The 14,291-nt window shown below is 49.5% G+C and overlaps 1 protein-coding gene across 1 annotated transcript in view; it reads right to left on the minus strand.

Annotated features, from left to right (window-relative positions):
* Positions 1-14,291, minus strand: part of SLC8A2 (solute carrier family 8 member A2) — a 131,369-nt gene that overhangs the window by 75,332 nt on the left and 41,746 nt on the right. The window contains exon 2 of the mRNA XM_028742023.2: positions 5,345-7,178. Coding sequence (XP_028597856.2) covers positions 5,345-7,149 — 1,805 coding nt within the window. The 5' untranslated portion in view covers positions 7,150-7,178. The remainder of the gene's footprint in view (positions 1-5,344; positions 7,179-14,291) is intronic.

Raw genomic sequence — 14,291 nt, forward strand, 5'->3', positions numbered from 1 at the left:
CTCTTGCGGCCGTTGTCACATACATGAAGATGTTTTTCAACTTTTTTGGCAGGTCTTTCCCTACAATCCCCAACAAAAATGCCTTGGGGTTTTTTAACAAATGTTAAATGGAACATTTTCTTCAATTCGTTGTATATCATTTCCCAAATTTTTTTAATTACCTTACAATCCCACCACATATGATAACATGTTCCCTCCTTTTCCTTACACTTCCAACATATATTTGAACTAGTTTTGTACATTTTCCCTAACTGCACTGGTGTTGTGTACCATCTGTACATCATCTTCATGTAATTCTCCTTCAGTAGGGAACAATCTGTAAATTTTAAATCACTTTTCCATAATTTAACCTAATCTTCCATTACAATGTTGTGACCTACATCTTGTGCCCATTTAATCATAACTGATTTTACCTCTTCATCTTTCGCCTCCCATTCTAATAGTATGCTGTATGCGGCCTTCAGTAGTTTCACTTTCCCTTCAATTACTTCCGTTTGAAATCTAGATCTAGTATAACTAAATCCTTTCTTGCTGTCTTCTTTATGTGTTTCATATAGCTTCCCTTGTCCCTAAGCCACGTGCAAAACAACGACTGCTGCTTAGCAGCAGAGCAGACTGTTTCTGGGCTGATTCATGCCATGGAGAGTCCCTGCCGTTGTAGAGAAATTAAAAAGTTCTGGGAAATGATATATAACGAGTTGAAGAAAATGTTTAAATTAACATTTCTTTAAAAAAACAACTAGAGGCATTTCTGGTAGGGATTGTAGCGAAAGAACTGCCAAGGAAAACAAAGAATTGATTTATGTGCGCGACAACGCCGGCAAGAGTCTTACTAGCACAAGGATGGAAGAACGAGGAAATCCCGACGAAAGAACAGTGGCAAGGGAAATTGATGGACTATGCAGAACTGGCGAAATTGACATACAAACTGCGAGACGAACTGTGACTTTAAAGAAGAATGGGGACTTTTTACAAACTACTTTAAAAAACAACAAAACGGATTGGACTCCTTGGCAGGCTTTGAATAAACATACACACATTTTTTGATTGTTAACATAATAGATAGATAATTTAAGGATCGTTATAATTTTATAAGGGACGCGGGTGGTGCTGTGGGTAAAACCTCAGCGCCTAGGGCTTGCCGATCGAAAGGTCAGCGGTTCGAATCCCCGCGGTGGGGTGAGCTCCCGTTGCTCGGTCCCAGCGCCTGCCAACCTAGCAGTTCGAAAGCACGTCAAAGTGCAAGTAGATAAATAGGGACCGCTTACTAGCGGGAAGGTAAACGGCGTTTCCGTGTGCTGCGCTGGCTCGCCAGATGCAGCTTTGTCACACTGGCCATGTGACCCGGAAGTGTCTCTGGACAGCGCTGGCCCCCGGCCTCTTAAGTGAGATGGGCGCACAACCCTAGAGTCTGTCAGGACTGGCCCATATGGGCAGGGGTACCTTTACCTTAGGGACGCGGGTGGCGCTGTGGGTAAAAGCCTCAGCGCCTAGGGCTTGCCGATCGAAAGGTCAGCGGTTCGAATCCCCACAGCGGGGTGCGCTCCCGTTGCTCGGTCCCAGCGCCTGCCAACCTAGCAGTTTGAAAGCACGTCAAAGTGCAAGTAGATAAATAGGGACCGCTTACTAGCGGGAAGGTAAATGGCGTTTCCGTGTGCTGCGCTGGCTCGCCAGATGCAGCTTTGTCACGTTGGCCACGTGACCCGGAAGTGTCTCCGGACAGCGCTGGCCCCCGGCCTCTTGAGTGAGATGGGCGCACAACCCTAGAGTCTGTCAAGACTGGCCCGTACGGGCAGGGGTACCTTTACCTTTACCTTATAATTTTATAATACACAGAGAACAACGTGTGCTGAAAAATCAGAGAGAGGAGCTGAGGGAAGTCTGGGGGGGAGGGGGGAAATTGGGGGGGGATTGATGAAGATGATATGTTGTGGTAATTTGGTATGTTGAAATTATTAATAAAAAATATATTTTTTTTATAAAAAAAAAGAGAGAATCCCTGCCAGTCCGAGTTGGCAATACTGAGTCAGATGGGCCATACTAAGGCAGCTTCCGGTGTTCTCTGCTGCTGCTGCTGCTGCTGCCCCACACTGACCCCCTGTCCTGCTGGTGCAATAATGACCCACGGTCAGGTTTCAAGACCAAGGAAGGTCGTGCATGGCAGGTGATAGGAAGCGATGGCCGCTGTCACCTCCAGCCCAGAATAGCTGACCATCAACAACACTGGACCACTGAGCCTATTCAGGTTTCTAAAGGTAAAGGTAAAAGGACCCCTGACCACTAGGTCCAGTCGTAGCCGACTCTGAGGTTGCTGCGCTCATCTCGCTTTATTGGCCGAGGGAGCCGGTGTACAGCTTCCGGGTCATGTGGCCAGCATGACTAAGCCGCTTCTGGCGAACCAGAGCAGCACACGGAAATGCCGTTTACCTTCCCGCCGGAGCGGTACCTATTTATCTACTTGCACTTTGACGTGCTTTCGAACTGCTAGGTTGGCAGGAGCAGGGACCGAGCAACGGGAGCTCACCCGTCGCGGGGATTCGAACCGCTGACCTTCTGATCAGCAAGACCTAGGCTCTGTGGTTTAACCCACAGTGCCACCCACGTCCCATTCAGGTTTCTAGACCATAGTAATTACCGCATTTTTCCGTCTATAAGACGCCTCCATGTATAAGACACCCCCTATTTGGGGGGATTCAGATTTAAGAAGATCCACCCTCGGCACTATCCGTGTATAAGACACCCCCTTATTTTTGACATTATCTTTTAGGGGGGGGGAACCTAGTCTTGTACACAGAAAAATACGGTAATTGATTAAACCATAAAGAGAGAAAGAAGGGGAGTCTCAACTTTCTCACTCAGCTCATTTGGCTCCAGTCCCAGCCTTTAAAACAAGCTCTCTCTCTCTCTCTCTCTCTCTCTCTCTCTCTCTCTCTCTCTCTCTCTCTCACACACACACACACACACACACACACACACACAAACACACTAAAATGTTTGGATAGATGCCTAGGAAAAGGCAGTTCAAAATTATAGCTTTAATTTATGGAGTGCCAGTTTGGAGGAAAGCTTTTCAGACGAAATTTCTCTTTAAAGGTGTAATGCATAAAATTGCAGCCCTCCTCTCTCACACACTTGATCTAATAAAATGTCTATATTTTTAATTATGTGGCGACTGGCGGGGGGGGGGGGGGGAGAGAGAGTCTTGGCCAGCCCGGAGAAGGGATCGTTTTAAATGAAAAAGTAAAAGAAACCGGAGCTCTTGATTGCTTTGATAATCTGCCCCTAGCTTAGCTTTTAGCATTGGGGGAGCGGGCGAAGGAAGTGGAAACTGTGGAGAAAGATGTTGTGGGACATGTGACTGAGGGGATTCCGAGTGTGGTCAATGCATGAGTAGGCAAACTAAGGCCCAGGGGCCGGATCCGGCCCAATCGTCTTCTCAATCCGGCCCACGGACGCTCCGAGAATCAGCATGTTTTTCCATGAGTAGAATGTGTCCTTGTATTTAAAATGCATCTCTGGGTTATTTGTGGGGCACAGGAATTTGTTCATTTCCCCCCAAAAATATAGTCCAGTCCCCCACTTGACCACTCAGCACCTTTCGATACCCATTTGAGCCGACTTACTGGGGTGACTGGGACACGGGTGGCGCTGTTGGTTAAACCACAGAGCCTAGGGCTTGCCGATCAGAAGGTCGGTGGCTCGAATCCCCGCGACGGGCTGAGCTCCCGTTGCTCAGTCCCTGCTCCTGCCAACCTAGCAGTTCGAAAGCACGTCAAAGTGCAAGTGGATAAATAGGTACCTCTCTGGCGGGAAGGTAAACGGCGTTTCCGTGCGCTGCTCTGGTTCACCAGAAGCGGCTTAGTCATGCTGGCCACATGGCCCGGAAGCTGTCTGCGGACAAACGCCAGCTCCCTCGGCCTATAGAGCGAGATGAGCGCCGCAACCCCAGAGTTGGCCACGACTGGACCTAATGGTCAGGGGTCCCTTTACCTTTACCTACTGGGGTGAGTATAGGGAGGCAAAGTTTCACGGGGCTCTGGACCCTATATGCTGGGTTGGCTTCAGAGAACAGCATTAGGTGAAGGCCTTTGGGCCCCTGGAAGGCATGCTATGGACAGGCACAGGGTACCACCTTGTCCCCAATGCTGTTTAACACCCCCAGGCATCCTCCCACTTAAGCAGGGACCTGCTCCGCAAAGGCCCGTGGTGTGCTGGGAAACTGTTAAATAATTCCCACAGAGAATCTGTGGTATGTCCCACAGAGAAATTTACGGTCTGCAAATAAAAACATCCTGAAGATCCCAGGCCACAGAGAGGTTAGGCTGGCCTCAACTAGAGCCAGGGCTTTCTCGGCCGCAGCTCCAATCTGGTGGAACACTCTGTCACAAGAGACTAGGGCCCTGCAGGACCTGACATCCTTCCGCAGGGCCTGCAAGACAGAGCTGTTCCTCCAGGCCTTTGGTCAGGGCACAGCCTGACCCCCTCCTCTGGCAATCTGCACAGAATTTTGCTTGATGGTTGCCATTAATTTGATTTTAATTTGATTTAATTAATTTTATAATGAATGTTTTTAGAATGTTGGACTATTTTGATTGTTGTTAGCCGCCCTGAGCCCAGCTTCGGCTGGGGAGGGCGGGATATAAATAAAATTTATTATTTATTATTATTAATTCAATTCCAACCTGTCCGCCTCGCTTTTGCTGACCCAGGAGGGAAAAATAAATAAATAGAAGCATTCTGGGAAATGATATATAATGAATCGAGGGGGAGAAACGTTTAAAAAAACTTTTATTTTTTTAAAAAACAAAAAGTCACAGGCTTTTCTATTAGGTATTGTAGGTGCTGAAATTCTAAGCGAGCAGAAAAGACTTTTCAAGACAGCTGTGCGGATGTTATTGTCCCAGAGATGGAAAGAAGATAAAGTCCCTATCAGAGAAGAATGGCAGACAAAGTCGATGGACTATGCTGAAATGGCAAAAATGACCAGAAAGCTTAGGAACCAGGAAGACCAAAATTTTAAAAAGGAATGGGGGGAAATTATAACTTATCTTGAAGACCACTGTAAGCAGTTGAAAACGTTAGCAGGACTGCAGTAACACTCATGGTTTAACAAGAACTATGGACGCAATGGAGTTATAAAAATTCGGATTATTAAAAAAAGAGAGAGACGCAGTAGAAAAGGTTTCACAACAGGACCCACAGAGGGGAAGGGGGAAAGTACAGAGATTTGGAGGAATCTTGTAACTTTAGATGTGTTGCGATATGATTATAAATTTAAATATGTAAAACCAAATTTTAAAAATATGTTGAACAAGCAAGGAAAGAAACGGCATTGTTTACTTACACTGTTTCGTCATCTTTGAACTCCAGCTCCCCGCAGGAGTCTTCATAGTCCACTCCCCCTCCTCGCGCCGTCCCTTCCACCGTCTGGTAGGGGACCATGACCGTCCCACGGGCCCCTGAGCTGCGGATGACTTTGACCTCCAGGGTCCCTTGACACTCGCTGACTCTCAATAGTTTATCCTGGAAGGTGAAGATGCCGGCGTGGTCGTCGTCCAAAATGGTCACAGTGGCCACCAGCGGCGCTACGAGCCTGCCCTTGGGGTGATCAGCCGAATCGGACTCGAACATGCCCTCGGCGTCTCCCACCCGCAGGTTGAGCAGCCGGACGAAGAAGTGCTCATCCTCCTCAAAGATGTCATCATCGATGATGCCAATCTTCAGCTCTTTCTGCGTCTCACCGGGCTTGAAGATCAGCGTCCCCTCACTGAACTCGTAGTCAGAGCCCGCCTTGGCCGAGCCGTCCTCCGTCTTGTAGTCCACGTAGAAGGTGTTGTAGGTGTCGCCGCCCTGCTGGCAAGCCACGGTCAACGTGACCGAGCCGCAGTTCTCCAGGCAGTGGTACATGCAGGGCTCGAAGAAGATCTTGCTGTAGTTCTCTTCCACCTCTGCTTCTGAAGGCACCTCCAGCAGGTTCACGGACTTCTTGGAGAACTCGGAGACGTGCTTCTTGAGGATGTTCCCCGCCCCTGTCATCATCCGCGTGGCCTGGATGCGGTAGAAAGCCCGGCTTTTCTGCTGGTGCAACAGGGCGTAATAGTTGGCCATCTCAACCAACTGGTCCAGCTCCTTGTCCGGGTGCTTCTGCTTGAGGTCTTTGAGGATCTGGATGACCTCCTTGCGGCTCTCGTCCAGCTCCTTCTCCTCCTGGGTGGTGATGGGGAGCGGGGCCACGGAGGCCGCGCTCCCATCCACGAAGACGCTCTCCCGGTGGTCATTGCCCACGAAGCTGCCGTCCATCTCTATCCCCTTGGGGAACTCGCCCTCGGTGCCGATGATGATGCCGCTGCGAGGATCTGCCCGATACCTCTTGTAGACGTACTTGTAGAAGAGCAGGCGTTTGTCCGCCATCCAGGCGAAGACCACACAGACCGGGAAGAAGACGAGGGTCAGCAAGGCCTCCCACACTTGCACAATCCCTGGCGAGAAGACCGCCAAGATCAGGTACAACCAGATGTAGGCGAAGATGCTCCAGGAAGCCGTGACGAAGAACACCCTCAGGTGCTTGATCTTGCGGCTCTCGCCGTTGGGGATAACATAGACGCACACGGCAATGACCACAAACATGTTGAAGGCCGCGCTGCCCACGATGGTGCCAGGACCCAACTCGCCAGCTTGGAAGTTGTGGCCGCAGACCTCAATCACCGAGAGGAGGATCTCCGGCGCCGACGAACCCAAAGCCATGAGGGTGAGGTTGGAGACCGTCTCGTTCCAGATCCTCACAGTTCCAATGCTGGTCTCGCCGTTGGACTTGGTGATGGTGATCTCCTTCTCCTTGGAGGTGATGACCTCGATGGATGCCATGAAGCGGTCGGCGATGATGGAGACTCCCAGGAACATGTACATCATGGCAACAAAGTAGACGATGGCCCTGGCAGCCTTGTCGCCGAAGGATGGGTTGTCCGGCTGCCAGACGGGGAGCAGAACTCCCGGTTGACATTTGTTGGACCCTTCGCAGCTGCCATTGGCCTTTGTCTCGGCATCGTAGGCTCCGGCCCAAGAGGCGTTCTCGGCGAAGACGGCCGAGGCCACCAAGACTTTGGCGAAAGTGCAAGAGGTCAGCCACCACCCCCAATGCGACGGCAACATCCTCCTCGGGCAGTTCAGGCCAACAGGATCTGAAAGACAGCAAGTGATGGTCACTTTTAGATACGCCCCATGACAGAATGAAATTCAAGAACACAGAATTTTCATCTTGGGAAAAGCTACGGAGGGAGGGTTTAAAATTTACAATATGTTGTGCATTGAAGGAGACATATGGAGATGATGTCTCGGTGGTACTCGAACCCACCGCCCTTAGATTAAGAGTCTCATGCTCTACCAACTGAGCTATCTGATTTGCTCTAACTGTTATCTGTTTTACATACATGATAAAGCGGAATAAACATTCTTTACCCAAAACCAAGGTATATGCATCCTTATCTAGTATATGCATTGTTGCGCGCCTTGCTTGGCGGCAGAACTGCCTTGCAAAATTTGCAGAAGCGCACATTTTGAAGAACGGCGCTCTTTCAGTTTGCAGATTGCTTCAGAAAGTGCAAATTAGGTGTGTTCTCAAGCTGAATTGAATTCACACACACAAACACAACCCTAAAGGGAAGGCAATGGGGAACTTTGCTCCTATTCCTGCCTGCATCAGTTACAGTGGTGCCTCGCAAGACGAAAATAATCCGTTCCGCGAGTCTCTTCGTCTAGCGGTTTTTTCGTCTTGCGAAGCAACCCTATTAGCGGATTAGCGGATTAGCGCTATTAGCGGTTTAGCGGCTTAGCGGCTATTAAAGGCTTAGCGGCTTAGCGGCTAAAAGGCTATTAGTGGCTTAGCAGCTTAGAAAAGGGGGGGGGAGCGGGGAAAAATCGCAAGACTCGCAAGACGTTTTCGTCTTGCGAAGCAAGCCCATAGGGAAAATCGTCTTGCGAAGCAACTCAAAAACGGAAAACCCTTTCGTCTAGCGGGTTTTTCGTCTTGCGAGGCATTCATCTTGCAGGGCACCACTGTATTGTTATCAGTGAATAACAAAATTATTATTATTATTATTATTATTATTATTATTATTATTATTCACTGAAAGTCTCCCTCTGCTTGTTTATTGCATTTGACCGTACCATTATCTTGGGACCCTTTGCAAAACACATGCCTGACTACTCAAAAACAGTCCTTCCTTAATAATGATGATGATGATGATGATGATAACAACAACTTTATTATTTATACCCCACCTATCTGGCTGGGTTGCCCTATCCACTCTGGGAGGCTTCCAACACATACTTACTTAGGGATCATTAGGAAAGGAACTGAAAATAAAACTGCCAATAGCGTAATGCCCTTATACAAATCTACGGTGCGACCGCACTTGGAATACTGTGGGGTTCTGGTCGCCTCGCCTCAAAAAGGGTACTGAAGAGCTGGAAAAGCTTTAGAAAGAGGCAAGCAAAACAGTCAGGGGGTGGAGCAAGTCCCTCGTGGGGGAAAGTTGCAGTGTTTGAGGCTTTTTTGATTTAGAGAAAGGGTGAGCAAAGGGGGAGATGACAGACGTGATTCTTTATTGTCCAGCTCACTATGCATACTGAGAGCTGGACCATAAAGAAGGCTGATCGCCGAAGAATGGATGCTTTTGAATTCTGGTGCTGGAGGAGACTCTTGAGAGTCCCATGGACTGCAAGAAGATCAAACCTCTCCATTCTGAAGGAAATCAGCCCTGAGTGCTCACTGGAAGGACAGATCCTGAAGCTGAGGCTCCAATACTGCAATATGCAGCTGTCCCAAACAGGGACTGAACCTGCAACTTTGGCGTTACTGGAACCACACTCTAACCAGCTGAGTTCTTGCGGAAGGGGTTAGAAAAGTCCAGGATCAGATCTGGACCTTTTTATCTCTCCTGGGCAGTGCGGCAAGCACACTTCCAAGGGAAACTCTGGGAAGAGACTGTTTTGCTCTGAGACCACTGCAGGCTTTTGTTTCAATCAAACCCCTCTCCCCACGCCAGCTTGGAGAACATTGCTTCCCTGCCCCCTCCCCCCCCCCCCAGACTGCCTCTCCTCCTGCATTGGACCCTTCAACAGAACAGACGGATCCTACCAACGACAGCCCACATACAAGCCTAGTTCCATTCACCAACCTCCTGGGCGAGAGAAAATCTATTTCTATTTTTAATTCCCAAACAGAACGAAGGCTGAAAAACACCAGGCATGGATTGCAGAAAGCAGGAGGGAGGGGGGAGGGGAGCTCCATACAGCAAAGGCTTGCATCTTCAGCCACAGGGGGCAGGGAGGTCCGAGTTCAAATCCCGCCCTAGACATGAAGTCATGGCGTGGCCTAGACAAAGCTCACGCCCTCTTGGCACCTGTGTAAAATAATGAGTCACCTGCCACCTAAAGTAAGTTGCAACATGTGGGACTTAATGGCACATCACATTAAAATGTGTAGTTTGCAGGTGTCCTCGATATTTTGCATGCGCGCGCGCGCACGTTCATACTGAACCCGGGCGCAGTAGTTTTCCTCAAGAGCGCAGCACAATTGCCATGAAAGCATCACACAAACACACATTGTGCAGCAATTAGCTACACAATGGGGAGGGTCCTGGTGTAAATCAGTCCCCCTACTGCACTCAGTACACACACACACACACACCCTGATGATGCTGAACTGCAACTCGCATTTGCAGCAGCACAACCGGACGCCTTCCTCGGCCCCAGCTGCAACAAAACATGTCTCTCCTGTATCGGTCTCTACAGCCACAGCAGGAGCTGCAACTCTCCAGCCGTTTGACTTCACCCCCAAAGGCGTAGCCCTCCATTATCTCCCAAGACAGACAGATTCCAACAACTCCCATCAACCCCTGGAAGGACAGCCAATGGCCAGGGATGGTGGGCTTTGTAGTTCAGCAACATGCAGAGGACCAAAGGTGTTTTTTTTTTATTCAATATATCTCCCCTGCCCACCAACAGAGGGTATTTCCATCAGGCCATCTCAGAGCCCAGGATTTGATGAGGAACAGGGTGCTTGCTGAGCAGATGGAACGAGGACCATGAGCTTTTCAGCAGAGCATGGATGCCATGCCTTCAAACCTTGATGTGACAACACTAGCGAGCGATCGTCACCTGTGCTACGAAAAGCTTGAGGCACTGATCACTGCTCATCATGTAAGGCCACAGGGCAGGCCAACTGGGGTCAGCTGGCAACCGTGGAACCAAAGACCACAGCCACGTTATACATTTAAATAATAATAATAAATAATATTTTTTTATTTATACCCCGCCCTTCCCGGTTCAGGAAACCAGGCTCAGGGCAGCTAACAACAAATTTAAAACACTTAATTGATGCTACAAAAAAAACCCAGCATAAAATACGGTATAAAGCGTAAATAACAATAAAATCAAGAATCAATTTAGGGGGGAAATCCATCCAATAAACATTAGATGATCACCAGGGCTAGCTGGCTAAGTTAGTCCTATTTGGGCCAGCGAGGAGACCAGGGGAGAATTAGCTGTGGGATCCCAGAGCGGGTGGTCTTCATAAAAAGGGGAGGGGGAGGGAGGGAAGGAAGGAAGGGAAATAAAAGATCAGGCTAAGTTCAAACTGAAAGCCAGGCGGAATAGCTCTGTCTTACAGGCCCTGTGGAAGGAAGTTAAATCTTGCAGGGCCCTGGTCTCATGGGACAGAGCATTCCACCAGGTCGGAGCCACCACTGAGAAGGCCCTGTCCCTGGTGGAGGATAGTCTGACTTCCTTAGGGCCTGGGACCTCTAAACTATGGTTATTCATGGACCTTAAGGTCCTCTGCGGGGCAGACCAGGAGAGGCGGTCCTGTAAGAAGAACATGGCTTCCCGCAAAAGCAAAAACAACAACCCAAACCTTGGGAACTGTAGTTTACCCACTTGGAGAGCCACCGTTCCAATCACCCTTAGCAAACTCTAGTTCCCAAGATTCTTAAGCGGGAGGAGTCATGTGCATTAAATTTATGGTGTATTTGTGACCAAGCAAGGTGGACGCGGGTGGTGCTGTGGGTTAAACCACAGAGCCTCTTGGACTTGCCAATCAGAAGGTCGGCGGTTCGAATCCCCGCGACAGGGTGAGCTCCCGTTGCTCGGTCCCTACTCCTGCCAACCTAGCAGTTTGAAGGCATGTCAAAGTTCAAGTAGATAAATAGGTACCACTCCGGCGGGAAGGTAAACGGCATTTCTGTGCCCTGCTCTGGTTCTCCAGAAGTGGCTTAGTCATGCTGGCCACATGACCCGGAACCTGTACGCCGGCTCCCTCGGCCAATAAAGCGAGATGAATGCCGCAACCCCAAAGTTGTCTGCAACTGGACCTAATGGTTAGGGGTCCCTTTACCTTTATCTTTAAGGTGGGTCTCTGCTGAACATCTCTCTCACAAACCGGAGCCATAGTGAGCGCCACCGGATTTTATTCTTCTAGCTATAAAATGCACAGTTGAAATTATAATCTGGCGCACAAAAGTGCCCCCTGAAAACCTTAGTGCCTTCACAGACTGGCTGGATTGACTCTCTCTCTGTGTCTGTCTCTCTCTCATCTCTGTCCCCTGGTCAATTATGACGTGCAGCTCCCTCTAATTTACTCCCTATATTCCGCCAGAGTGGGAATGAACGAGGACTTCCAACAGAGATTCTCCAGCTAACCCGCCGGGGTCAAGTCTCTTTAGATGCCGAAAGAGAGGGCAGGTGGCTGATTCAATTATCTCTAGTTGAGTGAGGGAAGAGAGAAGCTGGCTGGCTGTAGCAGTAGCTTTTGCATAATTCGCACAGCTCCAGCCTTTCCCGGGAGGGAGTGGGTTGGAAGTGCAGAAAATGGAGAAAAACCTGGGTGCCTTTTCCTCCCAAGGAAAAACACAGAAAATCCCACTGCATGGACAGGCTGGCGTCAATTTCACAACTCTCAATTGCCAACGTTTCAATCCGCCTCTGCGCTTGTGCCCTTCATGGTAGCTTGAAGCGTTAGCAGGCATTCGTGATTATCTCCATTGCTGTGAAAGGCTCGTGTGCATATGCAACTCGTTTGTTGTTGTTTAGTCGTTTAGTGGTGTCTGACTCTTCGTGACCCCCTGGACCAGAGCACGCCAGGCACTCCTGTCTTCCACTGCCACCCGCAGTTTGGTCAAACTCATGCTGGTAGCTTCAAGAACACTGTCCAACCATCTCGTCCTCCATCGTCCCCTTCTCCTTGTGCCCTCCATCTTTTCCAGGGAGTCTTCTCTTCTCATGAGGTGGCCAAAGTATTGGAGCCTCAGCTTCACGATCTGTCCTTCCAGTGAGCACTCAGGGCTGATTTCCTTCAGAATGGAGAGGTTTGATCTTCTTGCAGTTCATGGGACTCTCAAGAGTCTTCTCCAGCACCAGAATTCAAAAGCATCAATTATTTGGCGATCAGCCTCCTTTATGGTCCAGCTCTCACTTCCATACATCACTACTGGGAAAACCATAGCTTTAACTATACGGGCCTTTGTTGGCAAGGTGACATCTCTACTTCTCAAGATGCTATCTAGGCCTGTCATTGCCCTTCTCCCAAGAAGCAGGCGTCTTCTAATTTCGTGGCTGCTGTCACCATCTGCAGTGATCATGGAGCCCAAGAAAGTAAAATCTCTCACTGCCTCCATTTCTTCCCCTTCTATTTGCCAGGAGGTGATGGGCCCAGTGGCCATGATCTTAGTCTTTTGATGTTGAACTTCAGACCATATTTTGCGCTCTCCTCTTTCACCCTCAATAAAAGGTTCTTTAGTTCTTCCTCACTTTCTGCCATCAAGGTTGTGTCATCTGCTAGAAGACCTTTGAAGGCAGCCCTGTATAGGGAAGTTTTTTGGAAGGTATGCAAAGGGGATGCTGGACTAGGTGGGGTGATCCAACAGAGGCTCTTACTGTGTTCTTAATCTTCAACTGCTTGGTCTTCAGCATGCTAGGTTGCTGAAAAAGACACAGGAACAGCATGACGGGCGGCAGGGGGGAGAGATGGCAACCCTAGATGCAAGGAGCAGCCGCACAGAGACTCTGAGGTCTTCTCCTCCCTTTGCAGTCTCTGCTTGCCACACACACAAACGCACTTCCACTATCACTCCCCCCCACCCCCGCCGCCTCTTGTCAGGCTCCTGGGCTCCACAAAAGCCGTTCCTGTATTCCTGGCAAGCCTCCGCCGCAGTCTTTGATATTCTCTTCACACGGCACCGTGGGCTCTTTCCGTTCCTGGCCTCCAGACCCCAGAGAGGGGTTTTTCCTTGACTCAGCTGCTCTGCCAGCATCACTGAAATAAGCCCTGCCTGGGAGAATTACATCTTCCTCCAGCTCCGTTGGCTGCAGGACATTCCAGCTGCTGGGTTTCTTTCTTTTTTTGAATGCAATAAGGACTTGTCCACGTGTACCTTTGCTCTGCATTTCTTGGCAGAGGTCCGGTCTCGCTCTCGCTCTCTCTCTGCCTCTGTGCTTTCCCTGCACAAAGAGTTCTTTGCCACTGAATTGGAGCAAAGGCTATCTGCGGTAAACCCAATATGCCATTTGTTCTGACTCAGGGCTGCTCCACCTCTCCTCTTGGGGGAAACTGCTCTTTAGTGCTCAATCGGAGCAAACAGCCATTCGGGTTTCCTCTGGATTGCTACCGTTTAGAGCTAAAGGAGTGAGGCAAAGGGGGAAAACCACTCAGACCTGAGCCTAGAAAGTGTGGATTAAGCAGGAAACAACTTGGACACTTGCTTTCTAGGGATATGCGGAAGTGTAGACAATTCCCAAGTGTTAAAGAGTGGGGTCATAAAGAGTGGGCTTTCCTGGGGAACTCAGCTGGGGGGAGAAGGAGATGGACGCACACTGGAAAGTGTGCCTAGAAAGTATGGGGCAAAAGGTACAATGAGATCCTATTACAAGCAGCCTGCAGCATTTTCTGCCCTGCCTTTCTAAGGGGCCTCTGTGGTCATCAGAGCCAAGAGGACCTGGTTCCCTCCAGAAGTTCATCTGATCCAGCTCCCAGCAGCCCCAGCGAATACAGCCAACCCTCAGGGCTGGCAATAGGTGTGGTCCAGAAACATCTTGAAGATCCACAGTTTTCCTGGCCTGGATCTGGGTGAACCCAGAAGCCCAGGTTTGATTTAGCAGTGCTGGACATATATGGTAAAAGGTAAAGGACCCCTGACAATTAAGTCCAGTCGCAAACAACTCCGGGGTTGCGGTGCTCATCTCGCTTTACTGGCCGAGGGAGCCGACATTTGTCCGTAGACAGTCATGTGGCCAGCATG

Source organism: Podarcis muralis, chromosome 7 (assembly GCF_964188315.1).
Source record: "Podarcis muralis chromosome 7, rPodMur119.hap1.1, whole genome shotgun sequence".
Classification (NCBI taxonomy): domain Eukaryota; kingdom Metazoa; phylum Chordata; class Lepidosauria; order Squamata; family Lacertidae; genus Podarcis; species Podarcis muralis.